This window comes from Sceloporus undulatus, chromosome 1 (assembly GCF_019175285.1).
Source record: "Sceloporus undulatus isolate JIND9_A2432 ecotype Alabama chromosome 1, SceUnd_v1.1, whole genome shotgun sequence".
In the NCBI taxonomy this organism is placed as follows: Eukaryota; Metazoa; Chordata; class Lepidosauria; order Squamata; family Phrynosomatidae; genus Sceloporus; species Sceloporus undulatus.
In genome coordinates, this window is record NC_056522.1 from 380,897,652 (window position 1) to 380,909,627 (window position 11,976).

The window sequence follows — 11,976 nt, forward strand, 5'->3', positions numbered from 1 at the left end:
TCTCTACTGGTTTTAGTGTGAACATTTGCTCCTGGAAGAAGAGGAGAAGGAGAAAGAAGAGTATTTGCAGCTTTGTCCGCTGCCATTCATACCACAGGAACAAGGAACTATCGGTCTTTTATAGTCTCAGAATTAAAAATCTTAAATAAAACCACACACTAGTATTATTGCATGTTTGTGAATATGGAAAAGGGGTTGTGGGGACATGCTAAAAGGAGTAATAGAACTATAAAAGGGGAGAGAGATAATAGAACTATAAAAGACCACAACAGCAAATGAAAGTAAAGTTTCTTGTATGAAGCAGAAATATATGCTGGCAGACACACACACAAAAAAAGAAAGTGGAACAGTTTCAGCCCCTAATAAGCAGTAAGGATCTTGTGTCTCTCCCTCATTATTTAAAATTAAGTTCCAAGATATCCCAAAGAGGGTATGCTCCGATTTCAATCTGCTCAAGAGCTGGGCTGGCAAATAGGCAGCCTCCAGCTCATGTTGGATTGCAACTTCCATCAGCCGCAGTCCATGGCGAAGCAAGATGGAAACTGCAGCTCAAGAACAGCCTGCTCTGAAATCTGAAGAAGCAGTACCCCATCCTCTGGAAAAGTTTGGCTGAAATGAAAGGGAACAGAACAGCAATGAGGGAGGGAGAACACGCCACGGGAGAAATAACTGCCACCCAATACTAGTTTAAAGAAAATGAGAGAACTAGAGGGAACCACTGCGCTTTCTCTTCAGCTTCTATTAAGAATCTGCTTGACTGGGATTTCTCCAGATGAACTAATCATAAAAAATAAAAGTTAAAGGTTTGATATATTTGACAGGCATAGATGAACAGGTAAGGAAAACAAGAGAGTGACATCAACCCACCACGTCTGAGGTTGGCAACGTCCACTAAAGACAACAAGGTGAATTCTCCATCCCTTTGGCCAAGCCTTAGCACAATCCCTTTGGGAAGATGTCCCTCTGACTTCAGTGGGGCTTCTTCTCTTTCAAGAGATTTATTTAGCACCATGTTACAAGTCTGGATATTCCGAAAACCCTGGTGGTCTATTATTTACCGTTACATGTAGGCTGATGAACAAAAGGCATGCACTACTAGTGGGGCAGCAGGAGGGAGACTGCTGGCAAGCTCTGATATATCATTTCAGTAACCCCAAGATGCCCAGTAGGGTTTTTCTGGCTAGAGCTTTCCCTCTTGTCAGTTTGGAAAGCTACATGGCTCTTTCCATACAGATAAGGATGAGGGTAAAACAAGTCATGGTTCAGATGTGTAGCCAGGAGTCTAAGGAGTCCAAGGTTAAAAGGGCATTTGTGCACTGATGGCTCTCTTATCAATAATTACAACAACAGTAACAATAAGTTTTTCAACTTAAAGCAAACCACTCCATTCTAATAATCTTCAAATTCCCATCAGCAAACAAAACAAAACAAAACAGGGTGTGTGTGTATGTGGGGGTTGCTGCAGGCAAATGGATCTATGGCATTGTTTATATTAACAAACCTTGAGTGAAAGGGGTGGGGGGGGGTTATACAGCTGGAGGGGGAAATTAATGAAGCCCTTTAATTAACTGTTCATAAAAAACTGTGAAGCCATGATGGTCTCTCGATGCCAAGAGGGCATCAGACATCTACTGAGACAAGTCTGCTTGTGTGATACGTTCAAAGGCTCCCGCATCTTCAGCAGGGCAACCTAGGTCAGGCATAGGAGAATATGGAGGAGGAGGAAAAGGCCCAAAGCTCTGAGTCAAGGAGTTCCTACGCCTACTTCAGGCAAAACACAGCACTTTGTACGTCAAGACAGGTCCTTTCATGCCCGTGTGACAGATCCACAGGAGAAAGATTCAACTTTCCCCATCCTGAAGACAGGATCTTTGTAACCAGCAGAGACCAGGCACAGTCCTATGCAGGTTTCCACCTTCTGCGTTTCCGCAAGCCTTTCCTTCCTTCCTTCCTTCCTTCCTTCCTCTCTCTCCTTTTCCAAGAAAAACAGCTTCTGGTCTCCACCACAGGCTGGGCATCTTTCTGCTGGCTGAGTCCTCCAGGGCATCCTCCCCTTCAAAGTGCAGTCAAGCCAAAATTGCACCGGCAGTACAACATCCCAGCCGTGTCCAGCCAGCTGTCTGAGATAGGGTCATACTTCTGTACAGTGTTCAGGTAGGATGAGCCCGAGTGTCCACCGACGACATAAAGGTATGTGTCAATGACAGCGGCTCCAACTCCTATGGGGTTGGCAGGCAGGAGAAAGAAAAGAAAAAATGATATGTGTTGAATGCTTAAGACACAAACTCTTTGAGAGGGAAAGAGAGAGAAGTAGAATTCAGACTCACACCTCCTATGGATAATCTTCCCCAAACCTTCCAGTACTTACAACTCTGAAACTGCAACACTTCCCTATTGCATTGGCATCCACCCTTTGTTATTAATGACTTTGACAAAACAGTCATTTATTTTTAAAATAAATTTTTGTAGCAAAATGAACACTGCCAAATTTTCCAAAGGAGAAAGTTCCACCAATTTATCACTTCTGGTCAAATACCACATTGGACACCACTGTGAAGCCAACCTGTAGCAAACCCTGAGGTTTCTTCCTACCTGTTCTGGGTTCCTTCATCGGCCGGCAAATGCTCCACTGGTTTTGGTGCGGATCGTACCGCTCAATGCTGGACAAGTGAGATACGCCGTTATGGCCCCCAACAACAAATATGAAGCCCAGCATAACCCCAACACCAAAGTTTATTCTTTTGTCAGCCATGGGGGCAACGGTCTCCCAGGAGTCTTTGCTTGGATCGTAACGTTCCACACTGCAGGTGCAGACAAACAACAGAGTCAGGGACAATGTTTGACAATGATTAATCTTATGAAGACTGTGTACTTGTGTTCATGAGGGACGAGATATGTAAAATCTTTGGAAATTCCAGGAATTTTTTTTGGGGGGAGAGGGGGAAGGAGAGATTGAAGGAATTGCAGTAGTCTCGGCATTTGACAGTCACCATTTAGGAATGTAACATGGACAATGTACAAATGGGATTGGCATAAAAGTGCCATGTTTGATATATTAAAGATATGGTTTATTCAGAAAATAAGTACAAGCTGAATTTACTTTAAAAATATTATTGCTACAAACTGAACTGCAAGGTCCTGAAGTGTAAGGAACCCCTTTGTTTTTGCCAATTTACAAGGGACAGGCAAAAGCAAAAAGCTGTCAAGACGGATGTCTTCCGACAGGCCTTCCCCAAGTAGTCCACTGGGTCACCTGATGATACGGTCCACCATACAGAATACCCCACATTGCCATCTCCCTGTCACCAATTGTTTTAACGACTGTTTGATTAGTATTTTATTATTGTTATATAGATCCTATAATGTTATTTTAGAAGGGATGGGATAATGGGATTATTTCTATATTTTATATGTATATTGCCTGCATTTTATCACTGTTTGTAAGCTGCCTCGATCCTGTTGGAGGCAGGATAAAAATAAAATGTTATTATTATTATTATTATTAATAATAATAATAAAGCATAGCACTAATGCAGAAAACCCAGCAGATAAAAGAACCTGAACACCTGCTGAGACAGAAAGGTCTTCACTTCTTGGCTGAAGGACAGCGAGGAGGGAGCCAATCTAGTTTACCTGAGAAGGGAATCCCAGAGTCTAGGGGCAGCTGCGGAAAAGGCCCTGCCTCCCACGTAACCAAGAAATCTGCCTGTTAGGGTTTGGGATTCAGCAAAATTCCTCCCGCAAAGGTCTTAATTGTTCTGGGAGGCTTTATATAAAACCCTGTATGGATCTGAGCCATATAGAGCAATGTGGCAGAATTATTTAAGTTCTGGACTAGGATTAGAATTCCTGCTTGGCCATGGAAATCCACTGGATGATTTTGGCCAAGTCACTCTCCATCTCAGAGGAAGACAATGGTAAATTTCCTCTGATTAAACCTTGCCAAAAAACAACAACAATAGTGCCACCTTAGGGGTTAGCATAAGTTGGGAACAACACACATCAACATATAGGGCTTAACCACTGAAGAGAAGGCATGTGCTTATGTGCGTATCTGTGTATGAAATGAGAGAGAATGGTTTCCCCCCAGGTGCATTTACACTATAAAAATATTGCAGTTTGACACTACTACTTTAAGAGCAGTACCTCCATCCTATGGAATTCTGGGATGTGTACTTTTACAAGGTCTTTAGTCTTCTTTGCCAAAGAGTGCTGGCACCTCAAAAAATTACAAATCCTAGGACAATTTGTAGGACGGAGCTACAGCAGTTACAGTTGTGTCAAACTACATTATGTCTACAATACAGATGCATCCCCCAAGCCCAGCAGTGTCGCAGCACCCACCTGTTCATATGGGCAGGGCCATAGCCACCGATGGCGTAGATCATGCCATCCAGAACAGCTGCAGCAAAGCAGCTCCTGGTTTTGCTCATGGGTGCCACAGGCTGCCACTCCTTCACCTTCGGAATGTACTTCTCCACAGACTGCAGGTATGACTGGCCATTATAGCCGCCCAAGGCATAGATTTCTCGTGATAGAACAGCAACCCCCAGGGTGCTTCGGCTGTCGTTCATGCTTTCCATGGAGGTCCAGGTATTTGTATCGGGGTCCCAGCATTCCACTGAGCTCTCATGCTTCCGATAGTTGATGCCTTGACACATGTGGGTGGCAATCCCCCCAATCACATAGATTTTCTGATCAAGGACACAGACACCAAATTCATAGCGTGGGACACTTAGAGGTGCCAGTCCTATCCAAGTGTCATTCTGGGGAAAGTACATCTCCACACTAAGAAAGGGGGAAAGAAGTAAAAGAAGCTGAAAGGGCAAAGCATGAAACTCACAGCAAGGCAAAAATTCATGGACTAGGAATGTTAGATTTTAAATAAATACTCTGCTTTGATCAGACCTCTTCTGTGATTAGTTCAAATGGGATATTAACATGTTGGAATGTGTTGGAGAGTAAGATGGGGAAAGGTGTGGAAACCAAGAGGAATGACTTAGGGCGCCGAGTATGTGTAGCTTGGAGAAGACAGAGTTGTGCTGTTTATAACTGTTTAACAGTGAAATGGACTCTCCTTCTTTGGAGGTCTTTACACAGAGGTTGGATATAAACATACAGTGGTACCCCGGGATACGAATGCGCCACCTTACGAAATTTCCGGGTTACGGAAAAAATCCAATTAAAAAAACTGTTCCGGGTTACGAAGGTTTTTTTGGGTTACGAAAAAAATTTTGGTGCTTTTCGGCGCTATTTCACACGAAATCGCGGCTTTTCCCCATTAGCGCCAATGGGTTTTTCGGCTTGCGAAGTATTCCGGGTTACGAAAGCGGCGGCGGAACGAATTAATTTCGTAACCCGGGGTACCACTGTATATATCTTTTATTTATATCCCGCTTTTTGTTAAAATAGTCAAAGCGGCATACAATATTAAAAATCATACACCATATCTCCCCTTAAAAAAGAATTAAACAATCAGAATTAAAAGTACAAAAAAAAAATTACATCTAATAAAGGTGGGCAGAATCATAACATATATGGGCGAGATCATTGTATGGCCGAGTACTTTAAACTGGAAAGGCCTGCTGGAAGAGATCAGTCTTGACAGCTTTCTTGAAGCTGTCTAGGTTTGTAATTTGACGGATCTTGTGTGGCAGGCCATTCCACAGGTTGGGTGCGGTTGCAGAAAAAGTCTTCTGGGAGGTTGCAACTAATCTGGTCTTTAGGGGCTGAAATAAGTTCCTTCCAGAGGACCTGAGTGTATGAGGTGGATTATATGGAAGTAGGCGATTCCTTTCCAGGTCTCCTGGTTCCAGAAAAGGGTGCAGTTGGCATATCAGCCGAAGCTGATAACAGGCACTTTTGACCGTCGCATTCACCTGATTTGTCATCTGAAGCGACGGATCAAGAAGCACCCCCAAACTGCAAACACAGTCCTTAGAGAAGAGCGTGAGCCCCTCCAGGACTGGAGGTCCCTGGTTTAGGAGCCCCTACTGTAAGTACCTCCATTTTATCTGGATTCAGCTTGAGCTTGTTTTCTCTCATCCAGTTCATTACTGCCTCAAGACACTGACTGAGGGGAGAAATGCCATCTGTTGTCATCGCTGATGAGTGAGACATGGAGAAATATATTTGGGTGTCATCAGCGTATTGATAACACCTTGTCCCATGTCTATGAATGATTTCTCCCAGCGGCTTCATATAAATGTTAAATAGCATTGAGGAGAGGATGGCACCCTGCAGGATGCCACAGTTTAGCTCCCTTTTCGAGGAGCAACAGCCCCCGAGCATCACCTTCTGGAATCTGCCTGAGATATGGCCATCTCTCAGGCAGTCTTTCATGGAAGAGCAGTGTATTTGATTTCCCTTGTGGTCACTTTCAATTCTGTGATTCTATCTTTCTACTTTTGATCCTCAGTTTCCCAGTTCATGCTTCCTTTTCCACTGGATAGATTTGCCTAACAACTCACTTTCTCCTCAGTTTCAGTCAACCAGATGTTACTGACTGGGAATTTACACCACTTACTTTTTGTAACTGTGCTAAGGTGATACTTATGTATAGTGATTCCTTCAAATATTCTGTCAGTTTGTTTGGAATTGCTCTCAGAACTGCCTAACATTTAATACCTCTATTTCTGCTACGACTACAATCAATATATGTATTTACAACCTGCCTTTTCCCCAAAACTGGAACTTGAAAATCGAAAATGGGAGCCACAATAGATAACTGTTAAAATAACTCTGATGCATTTGTTAACCCTTCACTGAAATGAGTCTTACTAACCTGAGTCCAAAGAAACATCTGGATTATACATATCCAAATCTTGCCTTGTGTGATGATACAAAGAAACATGATCAATAAAAATCATTTCAGAGAATGTCCACTCAGCCTTAGAAGAGACTTTTATAATAACAAAATCCTGCAAGACTAAAACTCTCATTTTGTTATGCTCAGCTGTACTTTATACAAGCCACTTCCTGTTGGTCTGACTTGTAGAAGGAAAGCCTGCTACCGACCTTGGTCTCATTCTAGTGTTAAGTAAAAACAAAGCCCATTAATGAAGATTCTGGTTGTCTACACTGGCCTATGTGAGCAGCTACTAAGAGGCCTTCCCTCCAGGCTAACTACCATTGCTCAGAGCTCTAACGAAAAGAAAATCAAGGAGGCAAAGCTCTATTGTGCGTGTGAGAGGCCCTCCCTCCATGTTCCAACTGCCATGGTGTGAACTCCGAGGGAGAGGTGCAGCCAGGCACAGCTCCATCTTGCCTGGGCCCAGCAACTGAGAAAAGGCCCTACTTCCATCCCAGCTGCGCCTGCTGTAGCTTCTGAGGGAAAGAAGAGCAGCCAGGCACAGCTCCACCATGCCTGGGCCCAGCAGCAGGCGACAGCCCTTCTCGCCATTCCAACCAACATTGCTCTGGCCTCTGAGAGTGAAAAGAGAAGCCAGCATCTGCTGGACTTACATCCCCATCTCCATTGTCACCCCCTTTTTCTTTTGTGGCTTGTTTTATTTAGACTGTATGCCCAAGCACAATGAACTGTCAAATCAATGATGTGTAGACCACTCTGTCAGTCCTTTTGACTCAAAGGTGGTATATAAATATTCTAAGGTAGGTAGGTAGGTTGATATTTCAGATGATTTAACTACTTTAAACTCTTCTACAGTACTCTCCCCATATTCTCTGGAGTTAAGGGTGAAGGACCCCCATGAATGTGGAAAAATTGCAAATAATAAAACGTCATTCTTTAGAGGTAGAACACCTGTCTAGGCATCTCCAGGTCCTACAGTGCAACTCAATGGTCAGCATACAAATGCCCAGAGGAGTGTTTTCTCTAGGAACTTCTAGGTTCTCCAGCACACCAGAGGACCTAGAGATGCCCAGAGAGAACATATTGAACAAAGCTGCAAATATCAAATCCACAAAAATCAAAGCCGCCAATGTGGAGGGTCAACTGTATCTGGTTTTAAACTGCCCTGTTTTAAGTGTTAAATGGTCTAATATGATTTTACTCTTTGAAATGATTTTTATTCTTTTAAACTTTTTCAGCTGGATCTTGCTGTCTGCTCCCTGAGATTCTTGGATGGATCTAAGGCAGGCTATAAATACTTAGATTAATAGTAATAGACAAAAAACAGTCTCATCCTTCCAGCCCCTTCCCAACTCTTGCTCTTCTCACCTTTCCAGGCAAGCAAAGAGGCCGGCCTTCCCTCCAACAGCGCAAAGGACTTTGGGGGGGCAGCGAGGGCGTGTGGTCAGCACTGTCTGGTAGGAGAGCCGGTGCTCCGGCATGAAGTGGTACTTCAGTGCTTCATTCAGAAGGTGCTTGCAGGTGTGGTCATCACGGATGAGATGGTTGGCTTCATAGAGTCGGGTGAGGAATTTGACGCTTAGCAGAGGCAGCCGCACGCAGTGGAGGAGCTGGGCCAGGTACTTCTGCCTCTCTTGGGCATCGTACTTGATCCAAGACTCCAGGGCATAGAAGACCATCTCCTCAGTCACCACGTTCAAGCAGTCGTTGGAGACAATTTCAACCAGCTCAGAATGGGTCAGTTCAAAAAACTCCTCTGTCTGACAGACCTCCTCAAAGTTCTGGCAAATGTACTTGCTGGCGGCCAGGTAGAGATCATGGCAGCCATACGTCTCGGCAAAGCGGGAGATCCCAATGCAGTTCCCGGGATCCAGCTGGCTCTCCAAGAAGCTGCAGCACTCCTTCAGCACCAGCTTGATCTGTAGGAGGTTGGCCGCAGGCAGGAGCGACTCCACGGTGTCCTGCGAGATGAAAACAGTCCCTGTGTAAGCGTACTCCACAATGGCTTGAAGGGCTGCCTCAGCGATGCACTGGAACTCCACCTCCGCATTCTCCTTCTCTGAGAGGTTGCCGCTGAACATGGCCTTGAAGTAGGGGCTGATGCTGGCCAGCACCACTTTGTGAGCATGGATCTTGACGTCTCCGACGCGAAGGATGACGTCACAGAGCTCATGGTGCTGCCGAAGGAGGTTCAGGCCCTGCAGAAGCTGCTCTGAATGCAAAGGGGTTAAGTTGGCAACCATGTAGGTTGGAGACGACCGGTCCATCTGTGGGGAAGAGGCAAGAGTACAATTCAGGCCTGAAGCAGAGCTATTTAGGAACATGAGAAATTGCTTTCTGCTGGATCAGACCCTTGGTGTGTATAGTCCAGTACCATTAGTTCTGACTGGAAAGGTGCTCTGAGCTGGAAGAGTCTGCAATTCCAGGCCACTCTGACACTTTGTTCAGTACAGAAAACTGACCCAATAATGATCTAAGCTAAATTTTACTGGTACCAAATGGATGCAGCAGGTGATCCACAAGGGAGGAAAGCACCACACAGGAGAATCAGACCTGTATATTATGCATAATACTGGGACCATCCCACGGCCAACACTCCAGATCCTCATCCCTAGATAGTGTGACCTCCTGACAGGGCAAGGTAAGGGATCCCTGGGATTATATAGGGCAGAAGTAAACAAAAGGAAACTGAACTGCACAGGGGTGACCCATACCTTATCCTAGTACAGTTGGCCCTCCGTATGCATGGATTTTCTATCCATGGATTTGAGCACACATGGCTTGAAAATATTCCAAAAAAGTTTAAATTCCAAAGAGCAAACCACCGTGGAACACACTCCTTTGTGTTCCTTGAAGGTCTTTAAGCAGAGACTGGATGGCTACCTGTTGGGGATGCTTTGACTGAGAGTTCCTGCATGGCCGGGGGTTGGACTGGATGGCCCTTGTGGTCTCTTCCATCTCTATGATTCTATGATTTTCCATTTCATATATGGGACACAATTTTGTTGTGCCGTTATATTTAATGGGACTTAAACATCCACAGATTTTGTTATCCACGGGGGGTCCTGGAACCAAACCCCAGCAGGCAGCAAGGACCCAGTGTAGCAAGGATAACAAGGACCCATTGTAGCTATGAGGAGGACAGTATATGCAGGTGGCTCCCCTGGTCTGTTCCCAGCGGTCTCTACATCCTTAAACTACCAAGCTGAAGATTAAGCTACCTAGCAAACTGCTAGACAAACAAGAAATAACCCTTCTTGTGCCACTGGACAGCTTTTAACATTTGGCCATGATGCTGACAGGGATTCTGGAACCTATCTGCCTTGTGCCAGGAAGCCACATCCATCGCACTGGAATCACTTCCCAGCAGTTCAAGTGGGTCTCCCCCCCAAAAAAAAAACCCCTTTCTGATCCAAGCATCAACCAGACCTGACCTTTCTTGACTTCTGAAATCTACAGTTGTAGTGTGTGTTCAGGGATATTTATTTATTTTATAGACCGTGACAAGACTGTGGTTTGTGCTCCGCTGCATCTTATAGTCATTGCCAAAATCCACATATACACAGTTTTAACCTCCAGGGCACCATAGGGCCCAGACAGACAGGCCAAAACAAAACTGCTTTGGGTCACATAAACAACACACACATCTTAAGAGGCCGGAAGCTGTGCCAAAACTGTGCTCCTTTTAGGAGGCATGCATCAGTTAAAAATAACTAAGTAAATATAATAAAGACTATTAACTAACTGGCAATTTACTGTCCTTTTATGGCACTGAAAACCTGCTGATTGTGGCCGCCAACTCATAGAGATAGATTCCGATAGACTCTCACCAATCTTGGAGGAAGAATATTACTAATCCCAAGGCTGTGTTATCATTCTTAACCCTGGGATGATGCTCTGTCCCTCTTGGGCTCTGCGTTTCTGAGATGGAGGGAAGGAGAAAGGGAGAAGAAACCATCAGAATACCTTGTATGAACACACAGAGGAAGGCTAGCATGGTGCTTTGGTTTGGGTACTGGCCTATGACTCCCGAGAGCCGGGTTCGATTCTCAGCCCAGCCATGAAACCCACTGGCTGACCTCAGCCTCAGAGGATGGATGGATGGCAAGGGCAAAGCCCTTCTGGGCAGACATGCAGAGTTTCCTATCACTATTAGCATTGAGAGGCTCCCTAGATCCTTGAGGGGAAGACAGCAACACCAGCAGCCACTTCTCCTCATGATCCCTGCCTTCCTAGGCTCCACCGCTTGACCTGCCATGGCTCCATCCTCTGCAGTCCTGGGTTTGTAGGCTGTTGTGGCACCAGACCTCTCTGGCAGCTCACAGAACTACAAATCCCAGGATTCCATAGCACTGAGTCATGGCAGTTAAAGTGGCGTCAGGCTGGATTAATGCTGAGGTGCAGATGCTTTCAGCCCCCCAAAAAGGCAAAGGAGACCCTCTGCTCCGAACCAAGTCTTATTGCAAGAAGCCCTTGGGATGGGCCTTTGCCTGAGGGCTGCCTTTGCTGGGAGAGACTTGGAGGCACGCAACGACACAAAGGCCGGTGTGTGTATAGTGTACACACAAACATGGAACGCAGGCCAAAAGCATGTCCTTCCGGCCGAGATCTCTGCCTCTGGGCCGCGATTCAAGGCTGGAAGAAGGGCAGCTCCTGGAAGCAGAGGCAGACAGCGCTTCCGGCCCCTTGGCTGCGTCCACTGGCATCCATCTGCCTCCGGCGACGCCGCGGCATTAAGAGCCAGGAGGCTGGCAAGATCGGCCGCCTCTATTGCTCCCTCCCTCCCTCCTCCGGCCTGAAAGAGGCCACGGACCCCGGACCCCGAGGCCGGAGGGAAGGCTTGGGAAACCGCGGGTCACTCGGAACGGAAGGGGACCAAGCCCCAGAAGAAGGCCAAAGGCGAAGGGAAAGCAAGCGTCCGTTGAGGGCGAGCCTGAAGAGCGCGGCTGAGGCCCTTCCCTCCAGGGACCGCGCCTCCCTCCTCACCGGGGTCACGGCGGGACTGCGGCCACTCCCGAGGGGCTCTCGCTTCTTCTTCCTCTCAGGCGCCGCAAAGACAACAACGAGCGGAGGGCTGAGAGAGCGCCGGAAGAGGCGGGCCTCAAGAGACAGAGCACTTCCGGCCCCAGGACGCCCCTGACTCTGAGGCAAGACACACACCAGCC

General features: G+C 46.2%; 1 protein-coding gene across 2 annotated transcripts; it reads right to left on the reverse strand.

Annotated features, from left to right (window-relative positions):
* Positions 1–264: 264 nt before the first annotated feature.
* On the reverse strand, positions 265–11,976 carry KLHL28 (kelch like family member 28). Of its 2 annotated transcripts, XM_042437453.1 has the most exons (6): positions 11,798–11,976; positions 10,642–10,732; positions 8,180–9,078; positions 4,345–4,788; positions 2,593–2,801; positions 265–2,219 (listed from the first exon to the last, which is right to left on the reverse strand). In XM_042437453.1, exons 3-6 carry the CDS (start codon positions 9,076–9,078, stop codon positions 2,056–2,058), a joined length of 1,716 nt encoding a protein of 571 aa, XP_042293387.1. In that variant the 5' UTR covers positions 10,642–10,732; positions 11,798–11,976; the 3' UTR covers positions 265–2,055. The 2 variants fall into 2 exon arrangements, with proteins under 2 accessions (XP_042293387.1, XP_042293378.1); XM_042437444.1 differs by lacking the exon at positions 10,642–10,732 and having other exon boundaries at positions 11,798–11,975.